Source organism: Mobula birostris, chromosome 31 (genome assembly GCF_030028105.1).
Source record: "Mobula birostris isolate sMobBir1 chromosome 31, sMobBir1.hap1, whole genome shotgun sequence".
NCBI lineage: Eukaryota > Metazoa > Chordata > Chondrichthyes > Myliobatiformes > Myliobatidae > Mobula > Mobula birostris.
In genome coordinates this window covers 31,403,503-31,426,547 of record NC_092400.1, presented here as the reverse complement: position 1 = coordinate 31,426,547, position 23,045 = coordinate 31,403,503, and the positions used below count along the sequence as shown (strand labels likewise).

General features: G+C 39.5%; 1 protein-coding gene across 3 annotated transcripts in view; it reads left to right on the top strand.

The window, feature by feature from the left end:
• The window catches only part of smtnb (smoothelin b), a 276,940-nt gene that overhangs the window by 83,036 nt on the left and 170,859 nt on the right, over positions 1 to 23,045 (top strand). For all 3 annotated transcript variants that reach the window (XM_072247879.1, XM_072247880.1, XM_072247881.1), the window contains exons 4-5: positions 16,425 to 16,503; positions 19,036 to 19,196. In XM_072247879.1, coding sequence (XP_072103980.1) covers positions 16,425 to 16,503; positions 19,036 to 19,196 — 240 coding nt within the window. The remainder of the gene's footprint in view (positions 1 to 16,424; positions 16,504 to 19,035; positions 19,197 to 23,045) is intronic.

The window sequence follows — 23,045 nt, the reverse complement described above, 5'->3', positions numbered from 1 at the left end:
CGGTGTATGTGTGAAGAAGTTGTTCCTCAGATCCCTTTTAAATGATTCTCCCTCACCTTAACCCTATGCTTTCTCATTTTTAATGCCCTATCTCTAGGGGATAAAGATTGTGTAGATTCATCCTACCTATGCCCCTCATGATCTTATACTTGTAAGGTCACCTTCACTCTTGTGTGCTCCAAGGAAGACTGTTCTGGATTGCCTAGCCTCTATCTATAACTCAGATCCTCAAATCCTGGCAAAATTCTTATCTTCTTTGTTCCCCTTCCAGGTTAATGAATTTTTTTTCTGTAGCAGGGTAACCAAAGCTGTGCACAACACTGAAGCACCATTTTCAGGGAATTATAGTACTGTATTTTTTTTGACATTTAGAAATGTTTCATTTCAGTATTTTCAAAAGCATCTTTGTTTTACAGAATGTTTTACAGGTCTAAGACTTGCACAGCATGACAATGTATCTAAGAGGACTGATGCAGTTTTAAAGGCAAAGGGTGGTTAAAAAACTAAATCAAATCGATATTTCGTGTGCCCACCCTTTGGCTTTAAAACTGTATCAGTTCTCTTAGGTACATTGTTGTGCTGTTTTACAAGAAAATCTGCAGTAGATTGTTCTGAGCATCTTGGAGAATTTACCGCAGTTCTTCTGCAGGCTTTTGCTGTCTCACTTGCTTCATTCTTTCAAGATAATCTCAGCCAGCCTCGATGATGTTGAGATCAGGACTCTGTGGAGGCCATACGATCTGAAACCATATATAAAAAAATATAGGATGCCTAAGACTTTTGCATGGTACTGTATTTACTTGTAGTCCTAGGTCTCTCTGTTGTCCAACACTGTCTGGACTCCTACCATTCACTGTGAAAGTTATACCCTGTTTTGAACTCCCCTTCCTCCTCCTCTTTCACAATCCAATCCCTATTGGAATTAAGGACAATATGGTATTTGCGTTTCACACTGCACCTGACTGCTAATGTTTGCAATTCGTGCACAAGATCATTTACCATCAGACAATAAGACATCAGAGTCATAGCATCTATAGAGAAACAAAAATCAAATTATCATGCTTGATCTTGCATCTGAACTCGTCAGCGCTGTTCACTATAGTTCACTGTAGGAAAAGAAAACCTATAGTATGTGTGAAATTACATGCACTGTGTGAGTGAATTGCTGGGCCATGAACTTTGTATTGAGTTTGTGTCACTTTTGGGTTGAGCAGCAGTGAGTATCAGTGCTAGAGACCCAGATTTTCACAATCTATATCAGTAATTGTAGATGACAGGGTGGAGATGTGTCTCTACCAAAGGGGGTACAAGGTGCTTCTTTCCTCTGCTAGCCTGCAGGTCACCCTTGGGCAAGGTGTAGCACCTGCTTAGCCCTCTGATCAGGGTCGGGTGGTGCATATCACAAATCCTAGATATACGACCACTGATCCCAGGCAGACAGTCTCTGAAGAGTATCGATAATGTAGACCATGAGACCATAAAATACAGGATTAGTGCAGATATTAGATTATTAGATTAGATTAGATTAGAGGTACAAGTCATGTGGAACAGAAGTAAGGGACTGGATAGCTTATTCCTGTTTATATTTCTTGTTCTTTTAAAATGGTCAAAGATTATTTTGGTAGTGTTTTTCCATACTTTGCCTACAGAGGGAGGTGTCTCCAATGTTTACTTGTATGTATAGGGCAGCAGATCTACTCTTTTTACATGGCAAAAACAAATTAATTAATGATTTTAAACAGAAGTTTTAGAAAATAGATGTTGTTGTTCAAGTGCATCATTTAAGACATTCCATATTCCGCCATTGTAACATTTCTGTTCACCTGCCATTCTCATCCCACCTCAGAATTAGATTCTGAATTACTCACGTGCCAGCTGCATTGGAAATGCTATTCATAATAATTTCAATGGAATAAACACTTATGCAGGACTATTTGCCACTTGATGTTGCTTTATGTAAGTGAATAGTTAACCATGGTATAAACTACAAATTGTGAATCCAGTGGATGATAAAGATTTGTATGTATTCAAATGTTCAAGCATTCTATGCAGGATAAATGCTGGCTTATTTTCAGTTACTGATTTAATTCACAGCCTTTTTAAAAATCTGTTTTGCCAGAAGAATCAGTTATGATTTCATTGTAGTAGAAAAATTAATACATAGAAAATTTCTGCTAGAGAAGAATATTTGGCTTCCCATTGTTCTTAAAGTACATCCAGGTAATTTTGGAAAATGCTGCATCAATCACCCTTTCAGGCAATGCCTTGCAGATGCTCCTATCTTCTGAATGCGAAAGCTTTTCTTGTCTCCCTCCAATTTCTCAATTAACTAATTTCAATATATGCCTTATGGATTTGTCCCTCAACCCCCATCCAAGGGAAAAGGTCCTTTCTAGTTAATCTCTCAAGGCCCCTATAATTGAATACATTTGAGTTGTGTCTCTTTAGCGTATCTGATCATTCACAGCAACAATTCGCTAGTGCTAGCATCATCCTGGTAAATCTCATCTGCACCCACTTTTGTACAAACATTTGTTGTTTTCTTTTAGCTTTCAAAACACATTTGTTGGAGCTCTGTGTGGGAAGCAGTGGAGAGTGCTGAAATAGCTGGGAAGAAAAAGGGGAGCAAAACCATACTCAGTAGGAGGTATTTTTGAGGAACTCCATTTAAACTTCAACTTCAACTTCACAGAGAAGCAATGTTGAAAATCAATACCTTATCAACTAGCCTGTTACAAGTAATTTAGCCTACATCATCCGCACTGAAAAAGGCAAATGAGAAAAATCAGAACCGCCTTAAGGCATTCCAGAGGACAGAGACAAAAAAAATCAAGAGAGAATTTTGGGGCTTACAGAGAAGATAGGGCTGCCAGTTGTGAAGCAACTAAAATATGAAAGAATAGAAGAAAATAGTAATAAAGAGGTCATAAGAGGTAGGAGCAGAATGTGGCTGTTCAGCCCATCGTCTGTTATGTCATTCAATCATGGCTGATTTTCCTTTTCTCTCTCAACCCCATTTCCCACCTTCTCTCCATAACCCTTCATCCCCTTACAAACAAAGAACCTATCAATCTCTGCCTTAATTCCACCCAGTGATGTGGCCTCCACAGCCCTCCATGGCAATGAATTTCATGGATTCAACACCCGCTGGTTGAAGCAGATAATCAACTTGCTTGATGTTTCCGCTGTCTAAACCTTCAGGCAGATTGTACATAGATTTGAGATAGTATGTGGTATGTAAAGAAACGTGAGTTATTCTGATTCCAACTGTAAACATCCTCACCCATACAGCAGAAAGTGGAGGAAAAGGAGTGGAATGCTCTTAAATGGGAAGATCTAGGACTTCAATCTTAGAACAATGGGAGAGTAACAAATCATGTTTGATGGTTTTATGGCAAGGAAATAGTTTTTTTTAGCAGCTAGAAGAGACAGGTTTGGGAGGTGTTGTCTTGTGGAACTGTAGTTTGGACTGTTCTGGAAGGCATTTTTGGATGAACTGCTTTTGAACTCTATCATTTATGGGTACTGTTGATTCAGGTTTGTTGTCAGGTCGTGAAGCTTGTTGTTTTGCAGCAGTGGTATAGTGTAATGCATGAAAATTAATTGAAATTATTGCATTGACTGTTCTATTTATTATAAATTACTATGATTGCACATTTAGACGGTAGACGTAAAGATTTTTACTCATGTATGCGAAGGATGTAAGAAATAAATTCAATTCAATTCAATTTACCATAAGAATACGTGTACAAAAATAAATAATGCAGAAAGAGAGCAGAATAGTGAGGTTATGTTCATGGGTTCAATGTCCATTTAGAAATCTGATGGTAGATGGGAAGAAGCTGTTCCTGAATCATTAAGTATATGTTTTGGGGCACCTGTACCTCCTCTCCAATGATAGTAATGAGGAGAGGGCATGTACTGGATGGTGAGGGTCTTTAATGATGGATGACACCTTCTTGAGACATCACCCTTGGAAGATGTTCCCTATGGTGAGGAGGTAAGTGTCCATGTTAGAGCTGGCCGAGTTTACAACCCTCTATAGATTTTTCCAATCCTGTGTATTGGCCCCTCCATACCAAACAGTGATGCAATCAGTCAGAATGCTCTCTACATTACATCTGTAGAAATTTGCTAAAGTCTTTCATGGCATACCAAATCTTCTCAAACTCTTAATGAAATATAGCTACTATCATTCCTTCTTCGTAATTGCCTCCTTAGACATGAGTGAGGTGTCAAAGGATTGGAAGGTAAGAAGTTATTTTAAGGGATTCTAAATTATTGGAAGGTATTCTTAAGTATTTATATAGATGGGGCTGATTGGAGATAGTAATCATGGCTTTATGCACAGTAGACCTTGACTAACCAATCTTACAGAGTTTTTTGAAGAGGTTACCAGGAAAGTTGATGAAGGAAAGGCAGAGGGCATTGTCATTGTGGATTTAAGCAAGGCTTTTGATAAGGTTGGTCAAGAAGATTCAGTTGCTTGGCATTTGGGATGAAATAACAAATTGGATCCGACATTGGCTCTGTGGGAGAAGCCAGAGAGTAGTAGCAGATTGTTGCCTCTCTGACTGGTATTCCTGTGACTAGTGGTGTGCTGCAGGGATTGGTGCTGGGTCCATTGTTGTTTGTCATCTATATCAACAATCTGGATGATAATATGGTAAACTAGATCAGCAAATTTGCAGATGACACCAAGATTGGAGGTGTAGTGGACAGTGAGGAAGACTATCAAAGCTTGCAGTGGATGATATCAAGCTTGAGGGGACAGTGGATAGTGAGGACGGCTAACAAAACTTGCAGCCGGATCTGGACTAGCTGGAAAAATAGGTTGGATTGGAAAAACAGCAGATGGAATTTAATGCAGACAAGTGTGAGGTATTGCACTTTGGGAAAACAAAGCTGGGAATCTTACACAGTGAATGGCAGTGTGCAGTAGGATGGAGGGATCTGGGAAAACACTTCCATAATTCCTTGAAAGTGGTGTCACAAGTAGGTAGAGTCGCTAAGAGAGCTTTTGGTGCATTAACCTTCATATGTACAGGAGTTGGGATCTTATGCTGATGTTCTACAGAACATTGGGGATGCCTAATTTGGAGTGTTGTGTGCATTTCTGGTCACATACCTACATGGAAGATATCAATAGGACTGAAAAAGTGCAGAGAAAATTTACAAGGATGTTGCCAGGACTTGAGGACCTGAGTTATAGGGAAAGTTTGAATAGTTTAGGACTTCATTCCCTAGAATGTAGGAGATTGAGGGGAAATTTTAAAGAGTTATACAAATTTGAGGAGTATGGATGGGGTAAAAACAAACAGGCTTTTTACACTGGGGTTTGGGTAAGACTAGAACTAGAGGTTATGGGTTAAGTGTGAAAGGTGAAATGCTCAAGGGGATCATGAGAGGAAACAACTTCACTCAGAGGGTGGTGAGAGTGTGGAACGAGCTGCCAGCAGAAGTGATGGATGCGAGTTCAATTTCGACATTTAAGAGAAATTTTGATAAGTATTTGGTTGGGAAGGGTATGAAGGTTTTTTTTATGGTCCAGGTCAAATTGATAGGACTAGGCAGAATAACAGGTTGGCATGGATTAGGTTGTCCAAAGGACCTACTTCTGTGCACTAGTATTCTATGACTCTATGTGGGCCTAGGATAGATCTTAAGCGATGTTGACACCTAGGAAGTTGAAGCTGCTCACCATTCCACTGTGGACCCCTTTATGAAAACTGCTGTGTGTTCTCTAAATTTCACCTTCCTGATGTCCACAGTCCATTCCTTTTTCTTACTGACACTGAGTGCGAGGTTGTTGTTGCAACACCACTCAACCAGCTGATCTGTCTCACTCCAGTACACCACCTCGTCACCATTGAGGTTCAGCCAACAGCAGTTGTTTCATTGGTGAATTTTATAGATGGCATTTGAGCTGTGCCTGGGCACACCGTCATGAATGTATGAAGAATAGAGAGCCGAGCTAAGTATGTATCTTTGAGATGTGCCTGTGTTGATTGTCAGCGAGGAGAAGATGTTACTTCCAATCTCCACTGACCGTGATCCCGATTAGGAAGTCAATGATCCAGCTGCAGAGCATTAACTAATAGCATCTGTATACTACTTTTCCATTTCTTATAAATGTTTTCATCTTCCATTGCTGAAATAAGATACTCTTCCTAATCTTCAGGCTTTTTGCTCTTTTTGGCAACATTTTAAATCTTTTACTTTGATCTAATATTATCCTTGACTTTTCTTTCTAGTGATGCCTGGGCTGCTCTTACTGTTGGGATATGATATCTCATTTGCTGGAAATTGTGTATTAGTTCTTTAAATATTAGCCTTGTGTCCATTTATATCGAAACTTTTAACAGAGTTTCCATTTACCACAATGAATTCAAGCTGCATTTGGTCAGCTTGTTTTGAATATACAGTGGATTCTGGTTAACTGGGACACATCAGAGCCGACTAGCCAAAGTTTCATGGAAATAGTTTTGAAAAGACAAACTACTGCTTAACTGAGTAACAAATTATATACTAAATGAAATATAGAACAAATTAGAACACTACCAATGTTACTGCAGTACTATAAAACTGTATTAGTTCCTAATAGTTATCATATAGTGTACACTTCCATGTTCTTTTGACTGATTGTAAATGAACAAAATCAGTGCAGGCACCTAGTGTAGATAATGGGTTGCCTTCATTGCCTCCTGATGAAGTAGTGTCAAAAATCACTGCCTTTTAATTCGGCTTCGGTCGGTCCAGATGAATAACATAACACAAGCATAAGCAATTGACGGTGTTTAAAAACTCTTCGCTCTAAACATGGTGTAGCATCTTAACATTTACACAAATGCACTCGACTGATGCTAGTTAGAAATTGGTGATCTTTCAAATCTTAATTTTTATTGTAACATTCAAGATGATTGTTGATACCTTCAAATCCTTCATAGTTCCTAACCTGTTGTAGTGAAGTCATTTCATTTTCACTCCAGGCCATTTCTCGCATCTCCATGAATGCTTGAATCTGCAGTGAGCAAGACAGTTCAGGGTTGTCTTACTCCTTATTTCTTGCCCACTATCAGTGACAAAAATCATGGCTTTTGAACATAAACACAAACAACTGGCGCTATTTAAAAACTGACGCTCTAAGTGCCGTGTAGTGATTAACGGCCACACAAGTGCATGCGACTGATGCTATTTAGAAACTGTTCAGCAACAGTCTCCTGTCCCAATTTGGGCATAGTGGCCCAAATGAATGAAGGATATCACAGCTATTTTCTTGATTAGTTTTTGTTCTTGAGAGTTGTCTCAAATAAGTGGCTGCCTCAATTAACCTATGGCTCAGTTAACTGGAATCCGCTGAATTTAAAGCCCTGATTTTCATTTTATCATATTTTAAATAACTTTAAGTCGTTAAGTAAAGATTTATAATATGGTGATCATTCTTCCCTAAAGGCTCTTAACCACTTAATTGTAAATTAATCCTTCTATTTTGCCCCACATCAGATCTAAAATAATGTGATTTTCCCTTGATTTATTGAAATATTGATTTGGGAAACCATCCCCTTTACACACACCATGAATTCATCCTCCATGCTATTATGAACAGAATGCATGGTTCTGTTGTGTGTAAATTAGTGGTCAAAGCTCCCCACAATAACAGGTGCACACTGAGCAGAATTCAAGGAAAAGGATTAGGTCAATGGAGCCCCTATGAGTACAATTAGTAGGTATCTGTACTCACAATGTGAGCAAATCCTGGTACCTAAGATGCCATTTTCTCCTCACTGAAATGTAAAAAAAAATGTTATATGTACAATATTAAGTACTTGGATTTTTCACTATTTAAAGGGATGCTCAGACATTGTAAAATCCGTTTACTTCAGCTGAACTGCTCATTCAATAGATGCTTCAGTATTGACGCTGCTGGCAGCATTCCATTACTGGGGCTTAGGGATATCTTGGGTAGTCCATCCAGAGGGTTTGAGACATCTTGGAAGGGATAAAAGATATGCCAATCTGTGCAAGTCTACTCTCATACATGGACCTCTCTGCACACAATACTTTTGGAGGCTCAAGTTTTCTCTGGTAGTCATTAGAAATATGTGAACTTAGCCCAAGGTTATATGTGAAGGTCAAGGGGATGGTGATTTCATTCTCATGGCTATTGGATCAATGCAGCTATTAATAGCCAATCTATTCCATTATTCACAACTTGCTTAAATCTAATGTTTTTGAAACAGAGACACTATGAAAGTGGATCTAAATCTATGAAAGTACTGGCATGGAAGCTGGAATAAAAGATAGCAGGAAATACAATTCATAGAATTAGGGATCCAAGAACAAAAGTGATAAAAAAAAAAATAAGCTAAGTGAAATTCAGGAAGCTTTTGAAGTGTTTTACAAAACTCTATATTCTAAAGTTTCAGGGGGAAGCATAACCCAAATTGACACCTACCTGAATTCTCTTAGGGTTACCCACTTTAAACGAAGAACAAAATAGAACGATGACTGCTGACATAACTGAAACTGAACTAAAAACTGCAATTAGTAGGCTTAAATTAAGTAAGTCACCAGGATCAGATGAGTATACGGCAGAGTGGTATAAAGAATTTAAAAATGAGTTAATTCCTGCTTTAATCCCCACACTGAACTGGGCTTTATAAAAGGCGCAAACGCCACCCAGCTGGAAGGAGGCGATAATCTCAGCTGTACCGGAAGAAGGCAAGGATAAAATGGAATGTGGGTCATTTAGACCAATATCTGTTCTTAATGTAGATTATAGATTATTTACCTCCATCATGGCCAAATGATTGAATAATATGGTCAATTATCAGGATACAAGATTAACATAGATAAAACCCAATTACTTTCATATAACTATAGCACATCAAGAGAAGTTGAAAGTAGATATCCCTTGGCATGGCAAACAGTCTTTCAAATATTTGGGCATCATCATGCCAAAAGTCTTGGCAAAACTATCAGAATGCAATTATTTGCCTATATATAAAAAAAATTAAGGAAGATATAACAAGATGGAATCTAATTCCTTTCTTTAGTCTCAGTTCAAGGATTGAATCCATTAAAATGAATATATTGCCCAGGTTATTATATCTCTTTCAGACCCGACCAACAGAGATTAACCAAAATCAATTCAATGAATGGCACAAAATGTTATCAAGGTGTATATGGCAAGGTAAAAGACGTGGAGTTTGTCTCAAAATTTTGGAATTAGCCAAGGAAAAGAGGGGATGGGGCCTACCTTCTCTTAGAGATTATTATTTTGCAGCACAGTTGAGAGCTGTGATATACTGGTGCAACCCATCATATGACGCTCAATGGAAAAACATTGAGGAGAGGATACCTTCCATCCCCATGCAGGCAATTTTGGCTGATAACAACCTACAAAGTTATATAAATACTATTGATACTATTGATAACCATTGGGTGAAATGGACTCTTAAAATATGGAAAACTATTATAAAAGAATATAAACTAGAGGGAGATATTGTAAATCTTAAATGGTGAGCATATGACTCGGATCTTACGCTGAATAAACTGGATGCTAGATTTAAGGACTGGACAGCTAAAGGAATAACAGTTCTATGCAATATAATGAAAGAAGGAACACTGTTCAGTTTTGAAATACTTAACGAGAAACACATATTAGAAAAACAAGATTTTTATCGGTATTTACAGATGCGACAGTATGTTAATAGGTGGGTTAAAAATGTAACCAAGGCAAGTACATGTTTGATAGAGCTATTTAGAAAAGCATATAATTCAGACAACAGTAGTAGAATAATTTCAAGCGTGTATAAGGGTTTGTCAAATCTTAAAACACACTTGACTTCATAAATTAAAACAAAATGGGAGAAGGAAGGAGGGATAACTATATCTGAGGAAGAATGGACAATAATATGGAGGTATCAATGGAAGTGTACCAGTTCACAGAAATGGAGGGAGTTTGGGTGGAAAAACCTGATAAGACATTTTATTACACCCTCTCAAAAATCCCATTATGATAGTAACCTCCCTGTTTGCTGGAGAAATTGTGGAAATCAAAATGCAAACCATTACCATATTTTCTGGGATTGCCCCGTTATCAAAGATTATTGGAATGGAATGCACAATGCCCTACAAGACACTTTTAAATGTGAAATACCCTTAGAAAGTAAGACCATATATTTTGGGTATATACCTCAAGAATGGTTGAAAAGAGATAAATATTTAACGAATATACTGCTGGTGGCTGGTAAAAAGACTCTTACCAGGAAATGGTTATCACAGGAGAGCCCAACTTTAAATGCATGGGTGGAAATTACAATGGACATTTACAAAATCGAGAAGATAACAGCATCTGTCAATCATAAATTGGAACAATTTGATTAATACTGGGAAAAATAGTTCAACTACATAACACCCTGCAGACCTGATTTTATTCTCACAAATCAGTGATTATGTTGTAAGAAAAAAGATCACTCCCTACTTGTACATAGTTTTCCTTTTGTTAGTTCTTTTTTTTTCTTTCTTTTCTATAAGCGTATACCTCAGATAAATACTATGTGGAGATTTGTGGCAAACATGACTATATGATATATACATACAGTATCTGAAATACATCTTATGGAAATGTTTGTATGATGCTGAATTGCAATAAAAATAAATTACAAAAAAAAAAGAAACATAGTAATCTACAGCACATTACAAGGCCTTTGGCCCACAGTGTTATGCCGACCTTGTAACCTACTCTAGAAATTGCCTAGAATTTACCTACCACATTACCCTCTATTTTTCTAAGCTCCATGTACCTATCTAAGAGTCTCTTAAAAGGCCCAATTCTAACCACCTCTACTGCTTTTGCTGGCAGTGCATTCCACGCACCCACCACTCTCTGTGTGAAAAACCTACCTCCAACATTATTTAAAAGGTGGGGGGAGGTGGCGGGGAGAGAGAAACAAGGTGATGGGTGAAATCTGAAGGGGGAGGAATGAACTAAAGAGCTGGGAAGTAGATTAGTGAAAGAGATACAGGGCTGGAAAAGGGGGAGTCTGATAGAAGAGGATAGAAGAGGACAGGAGGCCATGGAAGAAAGGAAAGCGAGGCGGAGCACTGGAGGAAGGTGATGGGTGGGCATCACCCATCAGGTGACGGGTGTAAGGTGAAGGTGAGTGAGGGAAAGGGGAATGGAGAATGGTGAAGGAGAGGGGGGAGCATTACCAGAAGTATCTCATTTACTGATTTGCCAATGTTGCAAGTGCAGAGAACTATTTACTGCACACATACCCATAAGGGCACCCATTAATAACCAAATTTAACAAACATACTCAATATATTTCTGGTTTCCAATTGATGGCCAATTCCATGATGGCTCCATCTGGTGAGAGTGTACACTTTTGGATATATTTATGGTCAACTCTGCCAGCTGAAGAATCTTGTGTGGAAAGGTCTGTCTATTTCTTCTCCAACTACTTATACCAGTGTAAGCGTGAATTAAAGCACCTGGGTGTAACCCAACAAAATAATGGAAACATGGTAGGAACTGTCATTACCTCAAGGATGAAATTCTGTTACCTGCAATATTCTTTGAGTAGCAGAGTTATTTCATTGCAGAGTGCTGTATGCCGAAGAATCTTTGCAATCACTTCCCAGAGTTGATGCTGGAATAATAGGAGATGCAAACATGGAATTCATTGGCCCTGTCTTGAGGAGCAAGATCAGGAGTACGAGAAACCCTACCTGGGCAATATCCAATGTTTACTTAATGCAATAGCAGAGAACCAGACACTGTATCGTTCCATAAAGTCCTGATGTTTTCATCTGTGTAAGTGGCTTCCCCATAAACGTTTAAACTAGTTTATTATTTCACTGTAAGGGAGAATGCATGCATTTCGAAGATTGACAACTATTAGTACATGTACTTGAGATTTATAAAGGCACTGTATTTCTTCCAACATGTGTTTCCCTTTTCTAGAAAGCTCAATGTTCACTCAAATTTCACCTTTTTTGGTTTGAATTTCTCCTGCCTATAGTTACAAGCACTGAAAATTATGTTGGCATACTTTTACTGGCAAATATATTTTTCCTGATTTATCCAGTAACTGATCTTCCACAATCAGTAAAAAATATTATTTTGAGTGCAGGACTGCAGTAATTCTGGTCCTGTAAAATGACAGGGGAAAATCAAAGTGGTCCCTTTTTTGGTTACTTTTGCTGTAGGTTAGTAATACCTACCCACATAAGGAAACCCCTTACATTGTTATGAAAACAAACTAACCCCCATTAGTGGAGTAGGGAACCGGGAGTCACAGACATTCAGCAGATAAGCAGGTCTTTTTGCCCATCAGGATGACGAGCCAAAAACAACTCATTTGCATTAATCCCTTGTTTGATTCACCCCCACAACCTCATCAACTGTGGTCTGGTCAATTGATAATTAAGAAGCTGTAGGTTTAATTAATAACTGCTTACCTTTTAGAGTATTATGGAGAAAAGAAATTAAAATTAATTATAAGATTCAGAAGAAGAGCATTTAAGCTTAGAATAAAAACAGAAGATGCTCAGCAACTCTGGCAACTTTTATGGAAAGAGAAACAGAGTTAAAATTCCAGGTTGAAGACTAAAATGAGCATTTAAGTCTGACTACTGCATTTATTTCTGTGCCTTTTATTTGTGTCAAAAATCTTCCTAGAACATTGCAGAGATAGCATATTCTTGTTGTTGGTGGAGAGGGTAGACAGGCTAGACAGAGGGTAGGCAGAACAATGCTGATGAGTTGGTAAGGAGGCAGAGCAATGGCAGATGGAATTTAATCCATATAGATGTGTGCTGATGAATTTTGAGAGGATTAATAGGTTGGGACATGGATAATGAAAGCTGAGGGCCAAGAGAGTCATGAGGAAATTTTGTTCGTCCATCGTCGACATCGATGAGGACCTCGACACCATTTGATGGTGTTGAGACTAGCGTGTGATTTGGATTTAAGTGAGGGAGAGTTGCGCATCGTCAGCCTCGTTCTCTCTTCCCATTTCCCATCTGGATCCAGTGGCAAGACAGAGTTGAGACGGCTGGAGATGGGACTAGGAGCAGTGGATAACCAGGATGTCTTCCGTGTCTTGTCCTGCTCTACATGTTCCATGACGCTTGCAGAGACCGCCTTCCTGACCATTGGACCTTCCATTGGTCTCGTCTGCTCAATCCGCCGGAGTCTGTCTTCACATGCTGGGATAGACAACTCCTTATCTCACCGAGGGTTTGAGACCCGTCGGCTACCCTCACCTGGTTTAGCCAGCTTGTCAAAGCCATTGCCCGGGTGTGGTCACTGTCGCATGCAAACAGCTACGGGGAGCCACAGGTGAGAGCTGAGTGCCAGGTGGGGACCAAAGGTGGAAAAACCGCCTTGAAAAGGACGCGACATGCTTCCCCACCAGAGGTGCTAACCCTCCCTTACACCCCATGAGGAATAGAGGGTCCCTTGTGTACATGTTCAAGGATCCCTGATGATGGCTACACAGGTGAATAAGATGGTCAAGTAGGCATACAAACTACCACCCCACCAGCCTCCGGGTCCAACATATTATTCTCTGTAACTTCCACCACCTCCAAAATTTTAGCAACACACATCAAAGTTGCTGGTGAACGCAGCAGGCCAGGCAGCATCTCTAGGAAGAGGTACGGTTGACGTTTCAGGCCAAGACCCTTCGTCAGGACTAACTGAAGGAAGAGCTAGTAAGTCTTTATTGCCTAGGATACAAAATCTAAGAACAGGGAGTTATGGCTGTACGATGTAAAACTTTGGTTAAGCCATAGTTAATGTACTGTGTGTATTTCTGGTTGCCATGATAGGAGAAGGATGTCATTGCACTGGAGAAGGTGCAGAGGAGGATTATCAGGTTATTGCCCAGGACAGAATGTTTCACTTATGAGCAGAGACTGTATAGCTTTATTTTCCTTGGTGTAGATGAGGCTGAGGGGTGATTGGATTGAGGTACTTAGGCAGACACTTTCACAAAATTTAAGACATACAGTACTTAGATGTGAATTTTAATTGTTAAGATATAGGAATCTATTAGTCAAATGTTGGAAACTGGGGTCAGAGTAAATGGGTACTTAACTTAAACTTACCTTTTTAACTTAAAGCATCACTCAATAGGCTTCTGACTATTTACTTTTTTTCTCTTAAAGTCTAATTTAAAATATACTTCTACTGATGTCCACCAGTGAGCATACGGTACATCATATTTGTTTGAAGGAATCCTTCCTTCCTGAGTCAGTCTCCATTTGTGTGCATGTTCCAGCAAAATATCAGAGAGCTCATTTTTATTTCAGATCCCCACCCCAATCTCACTCCTAGCATAAAGTTGCTGGCAAGACTTGTAAAAGCTGAGGTCAGATGTTTTAATTTGGACTGAGTAAATTTCCCTCTTAGGATTTAATACAATAATTTATCAATGTGACTGTACTCAGAAGTGTACAATTGGAGCCGTATAGAAAAGTGAAAATATTTTTTCAGATTTATGAAAAACAGTTGAAATAAAGAATTCCTGTTGGGTCAAGGTTGTATATTTCTGATGAAGACTCGTGCCTGAGCTACTAATCTTTTGAAGCTAACTGACATGCCATCAAATTATAAAATTTATCTGAAATTAATAGCATTGTTGTTTTCTACAGGTATATACAGTATTTTAGTTTTTGGAACAAACTAGGAATTGCTAGATCAGAAACCTAATATAGTTTCCACACTGTCTGGAACAGTGAGTCAAACTGTCCTACATTGTATTTTTCTCCTTTCTCTTGTGCATCAAGTGTTGGTCTTTTGTTTTTATTTTAATTTTTTTCTTCAATTGGGTTCTTTCATGTTTCTTGCTTTGTGGCTCTGTGAGCAGGCAAATCTCAAGGTTGTATAATTTATGTATTAATAATAAATGTACTTGAATGTTGAATAAGTCAAGTATGACTTTTTAGCTTGTAGGGCTCATGTCTCTTTCATGGATTAATGAAGCATTGAGGAAAAAAGAAAAAATATATTTATCTCAATGTTTATTGTACTCTTCTAATTTTCAAAAAGAGTTTTGCTGCTATCAAAAAATATGACATTTTGAGCAACAAGCTAAAATATTGCAAAACTCATTCTAAAATAGAATAGTAAGTCAGGCTGGGGGCTCCTTATACTTTGCTAATTTCATGATGATCTGAAGTAGGACCACCATCTATATAAAGTACACCAGCCTCTGGAACTTTACATAAATTGCCAAAAGAAAGGATCAGTGGTGCAGCTGGTAGAGCTACTTGTTTATAGTAGCAGAGACCTGGGTTTATTTATTTAGAAATACAGTGCATCAACAGGTCTTCTGGCCAGTGACCCTACATAGCCCAGTTACACCCCTGTGTCTAATTTACCTACCAATGAGTGTATGTGGTTGGAATGTGGGAGGACTCCAGAGCACCTGGAGGAAACCCATGCAGTTATGAGGAGAAAGTACAAACTCCTGGCCTCCATGTTGCTCTCCACACTGGGTAGTGTGTGCTCTTTCTACATTAAGAATAGTGATCAATATTTTTCTAGACATTAAGAGAATCAAGAGGTACGAGGATAGAGTTAGAAAATTACACTGAGGTAGAAGATCAGTCCTGATCTTGACGGGCTCTTTGACCTACTCCTCCTATTTTTCATGCTTTTGTATGATTCTTGCCAAAGGCTACTCGCCCCCTGACCTGCTCTGGTGGCTCTGATATCTTCTAGAGCTTGTGCTCTTGGTGGAATCTTCCATGCATTGAGTTAAGGGAGAGGTCCAAAACTGTGAATGATCCAACAAGTCTTTAATAATCCTGATAATGAGTCCTGATGAAGGGTCTTGGCCCAAAATGTCAGCTCTTTATTTCTCTCCATAGATGCTGCCTGACTGCTGAGTTCCTCCAGCATTTTTTGTATGTTACTCTAAGTCTTAAATGGTGGACCTGGCACAGAAAAGCTGTGATTGTGAAGGTAGAATAAGATTACACTGAAAACATGGCCCCAGTGGTCATTGGCCACCGTGCCACAAAAACTGGTCACCAGTTATCAAGAATGTATTGCTGGAATGCACACTGGAGTCCTCCACTAAACGAGACAAGGGCAGGTTTCCATGACACCTAAAATACTGTGGCAATGGTGGATTGGTTATGGAGGTGGACTGCGATACCTGTTGTCCACAGACAAAAATCTACAGCGATGTGAGTGATGCCTGGTGTCTTGGCAACACACGGTGGGATAGGGTTGTTCTTCAGCAACTGTATTCATAACTAAATAGTGATCTTCAGGATACTGTCATCAGGATTTGTCTACAAAAAGTAGTATGAAACATTGTTTCAAAGATGTTTATTTACACTATTAGCATCAGGTTTGAAATTCCATTACTACAATTTCTTTCTTTTTGGTATTTCAACAGCTCCGAAGTGCAGCTGAATATGAGGAACGTAAATTAATTAGAGCTGCTATGCGTAAGCTCCGTGAACGGGAGATTGAAGGTGGGTCAGTCTGTATCCTTCATATATAAGTTTATTCAGATGAATTTATATTAACATAGTACTGAAATGATTTGTCAGGGGAGAATCTTGATTTTGTTGCTAGTGTTAAGTAAGCTCTCTGTCGACACGTTTGGTTTCATCATGGAATCAGGTACGTGAAGTGAGGCTGGTTGCTGATAATGTCGCACATGCTCATTGCTAACAATTTTATTTATTTACTTATTTATTGAGATACAGCACAGAGTAGGCCGTTCTGACCCTTCGAGCTGTGCTGCCCAGCAAACCCTCTTCCCCCCACCCCCCCCGATTTAACCCTAGCCTCATCATAAGACAATTTACAATGGCCAATTAACCTACCAACCGGTATGTCTCTGGATTGTGGGAGGAAACTGAGCACCCACCAACTCCTGACAGACAGCAGTGGGAATTGAACCTGTGTCACTGGTACTGTAAAGTGATGTGATAACTACCGTGCCACCTAAAGTTTGTCTTCATTATTAACTATAGTTACACTTTGCATCACAGTTTATTTAATTGGCATTAGCAGCAGACCAACTGATTTGAAAAGAGAGAGAGAGAGAGAGAGAGAGAGAGAGAGAGAGAGAGAGAGAGCTTCACAGAGGTTGGGGAGAAGAGTTTTTAAAAAAAGTGTTTCGCGGGGCTCAGCACATTAGTGGTGGACCAGTCGATTTGAAGAGAGAGAGGGAGAACTTTGCACACGTTGGTGAAGAGTTTATAAAAGGAGTGTTTCATGGGAATCGGCACATTAGTGGCGGACCAATCAATTTGTGAGTCATTAGTAGGAGCAAATAAAAGTAAAGCAGGGTCAAAGCAGAGAGGCCATTGTGTGAGGGGACTAGTTTAGGAGTGGGTACTTGAGGCTTTGGCGAGGAGGCACAGGTAAGTAGCAAGTAAGATTTTTGTACTTGTTAAATATAAAGTCACTAAATTAGAGCTGATTAAATAAAGGGATGATGCAGGATCAGGTGATGTGCTGTAGCTGCCTGATGTGGGAGCTGGTGGACCCCGCTGTGGTTCCTGGTGACCACATCTGCAGCAAGTGTTGGCTGCTCGAGGAACTCAGGCTCAAAATTGATAACCTGGAACCTGAGCTTCAAACACTGTGGCACATCAGGGAGGGGGAGAGCTACCTAGATTCTCTATTTCAAGAGGTAGTCACATTCATTAGATTAGATTTTTATCTCCTCATGGATATGAAGGATGTAAGTAATAAAGTCAATTCAGTTCAGCTGCCTCAAATTCAGTCTGTGATCAGGGACAAGAGGTGTGACTGTGAATGAGGCGGGTAGTGGGATCCAAGGGACAGTGGTGGAGGAGCCTCAGCCCTTGAGCTTGTCCAACAGGTCTGAGATTCTTGCTCCCTGAGTGGATGAGAATGGGGGCTGTAGGAAGGATGAGCAACCTAACTTTGGCACTGCAGTTCAGGGAGCCATTCAAGAGGGGGGAAAAGAAGAAAAATGTGGTGGAAATTGGGGATAGTAAAGTCAGAGGAATAGACAGTTTTCTGTTGTAAGGATAGAGCTTCCTGAAGGCTGTGTTGTTTGCCTGGTGCCCAAGTTCAGGACGTCTTATCTGATCTGCAGTGGGATGGGAAATATCCAATTGTCATGGTCCATGTGGTTACCAATAACATAGGTAGAACAAGAAAAGAGGTTCTGTTGAAGGAATTTGAGCAGCTAGCCACTAAATTACAAAGCAGAACCAAAAAGGTAGTAATCTCTGGATTACTACCTGAGCCATGTGCAAATTGACATGGGGTCAAGAAGATTAGAGAGTTAAATGATTGGTGTGGGAGAAGTGGTTTTGAATTCATAGGAAATTGGCACCCATATTGGGGTGAACCATGATGGGACCTGGATCCCAGCGAAATGCATAACTAGGACTGTGGATAGGGCTTTAAAGTCTTGTGACATTTGTTTAGTGAAGAGAGGGTGTATTATAGCAGACTTGAAGGAAAAAAGGAGAAAATCAGAGGAAGGAGAATTATTATGGAATTACCTAACATGGGAGCCAGTAAGAAAAGTTGGATGATCAATGTTTTGGCCAGGATGCAGGATATGTGATCAAAATAAATTTGGAGAAGGCATGAAGAATGAGGGAAAATGTGGAAGGCTGCAAGTTTGTGGAATGATTGAGGAATAAATGAAAGGAATGAGGGACTCTTAAAACTTGAGTAAAAATGTGAAATATTCTACTTCTACCTGTGAGGGCAGAAAGAACCTGGGAAAAATTCCATTTCTGGAATAGTATTTTAGCTATGAAACACTTCATTGAAGAACATTGAAGAAGTATAAACTTAGCATATGCCTCATACCTTTCCATTTTGGTATGAACTTCTTGGAGATTGTTAGAAATAAAGAATGTTGAGTTTCTCTACATTGGTACTATCAAATCGTATATTATTGAACATCGACTCACGAGCTACCTTCCATACTCTAATCTAAGTCACATGAAAATATTCTCCAAAGATCTTGTCTATGACTTATACTTGCTATCCTTCCATTTCTTCAGCTGCATATATCCGGGACAGGCCAATTGGCAGACCAGTCCATAATGGAGCACAGGAGATTGAAAAAACATCGTCTACGTACCAGCGTGATGTCCTACCACAAACAATGCATTCAAGCAAGGACCAATTGGCAAAATACGAGGACAATTTTCTTCGACCAGTGGTGAGTATTTTATAACATGATTAAGCAACAGTCAATGGTTCAGGTCAGTGAGTCTTCATCAGAAATGGAAAGTGAGAAAACAAACCTGTTTTAAGTTGCAGTGTCAGGCAGAGGTAAGGAAAATGGGGGATGCCTTTTAATAAGTTTGTTAAGGTAACAATTAACTCTGGTATTGGCAGTTAAAGAGAAAAGAAACACCGACCAGGTTTAAACTATGACTGCAGTACATTTAGAAGGCATGAAGTGTCTTTATTCCTAATGATTATTTCTCCCCACCCCAAATGGGCCCCTCCTGGCATCTTATCCTTTCGAGATCTTTTCATGACTATCAGCTGATGAGACATTGACTACCTTAGTTTGTCCACTCCCTTTACATGTTCTAATCTATCCCTTTCTGAACTTGAACTTCTGTTCCCTAAGCAATACCTTTATCCAAACTGTCCTCTAGAGTGGTGGTTTTGTGATTTGATGGGACCTATCTTGAAGGGCCAAACATCAGTTTTTAGAAATACCCCATAACTCATTCTGAGCCTTGGCTCCACTATGAAGATCAGGCCATTGAGGAGCAGGTAATTATTAATCTCGTTACTCAGTAGATCTTTCCTCATCATCCTCCAGCTTTGTAGTACTCCATCCGTGCAGTCCATACTTCTATCTTCTTCCTAAAATCCACTGAAGGGACTATATAGGCTGGCCCTTTTGTTTAAGGCTTGCTTTTCCCTAGCAAACATTTTTTCTTACCTTAACTTCATTCTTTCTCCTCTGGTCCAGTCCCTTATCACTTTTGTGAATGATCTCCTTGACATCCCAAGTGCCCTCTGCCACTGGCAATTTCTAGTATCCGGATCCCAAATAAGGTACCTTCACTACTACCAGGATGGCATGTACAGTAGGCCTTCTGCTCTCTTCCTCCAACAGTTATTTGCCTGGTTGAAAGTGAACAACTTATTCCGGATCAAAGCTGGAACCTCAAATGGGTCCTTCTGTGGAAGATGTAGTTTCTTTTTTTTTTTTAAAAGTCCTACTTGGTTCCTCTCTCTCAACTTTTTTTTTAACAGGAACATTATTAACTTTGTGTTAGTGTTGGTTCTTGCATTCATATAGAACTCAAATACTTAATTACTTTTGCTGCCATTTTCCAACCTGCTCAATTATTTATAAGGTTCATTTCTTCCCTTGCCTTTCTACTTACCTTTATCTTCATTTTAGGGAATACATCAGCAAACAACGTCCATTACATGCCCATAGACTCCCACAACTACCTTGACTATCTTCCACAAACGAGAAAATCTGCAGAAAATCCTTTGAGCACTATTTTACTTTCCAAAATCCTCTATTTTCATCCTATCTATTCTAATGATGAGATTTTCCACACAAATGCCTCTAAGCTATCTTGCTTTCTCATCGATCATGGTTTCCTCCTGACTATATTTAATTGATCCTTGATAACATTTTTTCTATTTTCCCATTCTCTCTCCTCTTTGCCTGAGCATGGATAGAGTTGCTCTAGTCTTCACCTTCCAGCACAATGAATTATCATATACTCTTCTGTCTCACAGAACTTTTTTTCCCGAAGATCTTTGTCATGTAACTACAAGAGATGGAATGTCTGTCTGAACTGGGCATTTCTAGCACCTCTATTGGTTCAGGTTACTCACTGGCATTTCTGAACATGCATGTCCATTTTTTGTTTTTTTCTCTTTGTTTCATTAATTAATCAATCAGCTTGCTCTGTAAAAGGGAAGAATTACATCGTGGTTTTAATGTATCGCAAAATTCTCTTTGACCTATCCATCCCTTCTCTGTCTTCTCTGCAGTTAAAACTAACTTGTGTTCTCACTTCCACAGTTCTGATGAAGAGTTCAATGCTTGAAAACAGAATTTCAGCAAGCAGTTAGGAGAGAAAACAATATGTTAATTATTATTGCAAGAGAACTTGAGTACAAGACATCTTCCTCCATTTATATAGAGTTATGGTAATATGGAACCTGGAGTACTGTGTACAGGTCTGGTCTCCCAGTCTGAGAAATGATCTACTTGTGACAGAAGGAGTACAGTGAAAGCTTCTCAGATTGACTCTCTGGATGTGAGTTTTTGATGTGAGGAGAGATTAAGCAGACTGTGCTTACCTCTCTGGAGTTCATCAGAATGTGAGATAATCACACTGAATCATACAAAACTCTCATGCCACTTGACATGAATCTAGAATCAGAAGTCACAGTTTCAAAATGAGGGATCAGTCGTTCAAGACGGGTGAAAAGAAATGTATTCACCCAAAAGAAAGTAATTATGAAATTCTCCTCACAAAACACCGGAGGAACTCCACAGGTCAGGCAGCATCTATGGAAATGAATAAAGGGTCGATATTTTGGGCTGAGATTCCTCCTTCTGGTGCCCCTCCTTCTTCCCTTTCTCCCATGGTCCACTTGCCTCTTCTGTCAGATTACCTCTTCCCCAGCCTTTTACCTGGCTTTACCTGTCCCCTTCGAGCTAGTCCTCCTTCCCCTCCCCCCACCTTTTTATTCTGGTGTCTTCTTCTTTCTTTTCCCATCCTGAGGAGGAGTCTAAGCCTGAAACATCAACTGTTTGTTCATTTCCATAGATGCTGCCTGACCTGCTGAGTTCCTGCAGCGTTTTGTGTGTGTTGCTCTGGATTTCTAGCATAAGTAGAATCTCTTGTGTTTCTGAAATTCTCCGGCGAGATTTTGGAGGCCAAATCACATGACAAACTTGGATAGACTTTGAAACAGAGGGAAGTGTCACTCGGATAAAATATCAGCCAATATTTACTGAATGGTGGAAGAACAAGTTTAAAGGACCAAAGGTCTACTTCTGCCTCTATTCTAATGTTCAATTTCAATGGCATATCCTGGCTGCTACAAAGAAAAGACACTTATTACTAAATATTGAGCATTAAAGTGCTTAAATATATAATCCAGATCTTATTGGAGGCTGATGTACATTGTAAGATACTACCAGACTTTTATTTGGAAATATTTTAATCTTAAAACTGTATTTTTGTCAAAGGATTTTGTGCATTACTGGATTAAGTATCAAAAAGAAATTAAATACAAAGGAAAATTGTGAAATTGCTATGAATTTCACATAGTTGACATTTCACTTCTGGGCTTTACATAGGTTCAATGTGCTAATAGTCTGGTGACTCAAGCAAAAATATGCTTTGATGTTGCTTGTGGAGTCTGCTTTGTCATTACATGAATGGAATGCATCTGAGCATATCCTGGGTTGTGGAGACCTATGTTGTGAACCTACTTAGGCTATGATTAAGTAATATAGAAACATAGAAACATAGAAAATAGGTGCAGGAGTAGGCCATTCGGCCCTTCGAGCCTGCACCACCATTTATTATGATCATGGCTGATCATCCAACTCAGAACACCGCCCCAGCCCTCCCTCCATACCCCCTGACCCCCGTAGCCACAAGGGCCATATCTAACTCCCTCTTAAATATAGCTAATGAACTGGCCTCAACTGTTTCCTGTGGCAGAGAATTCCACAGGTTCACCACTCTCTGTGTGAAGAAATTTTTCCTAATCTCAGTCCTAAAAGGCTTCCCCTCTATCCTCAAACTGTGACCCCTCGTTCTGGACTTCCCCAACATCGGGAACAATCTTCCTGCATCTAGCCTGTCCAATCCCTTTAGGATCTTATACGTTTTAATCAGATCCCCCCTCAATCTTCTAAATTCCAACGAGTACAAGCCCAGTTCATCCATTCTTTCTTCATATGAAAGTCCTGCCATCCCAGGAATCAATCTGGTGAACCTTCTCTGTACTCCCTCTATGGCAAGGATGTCTTTCCTCAGATTAGGGGACCAAAACTGCACAC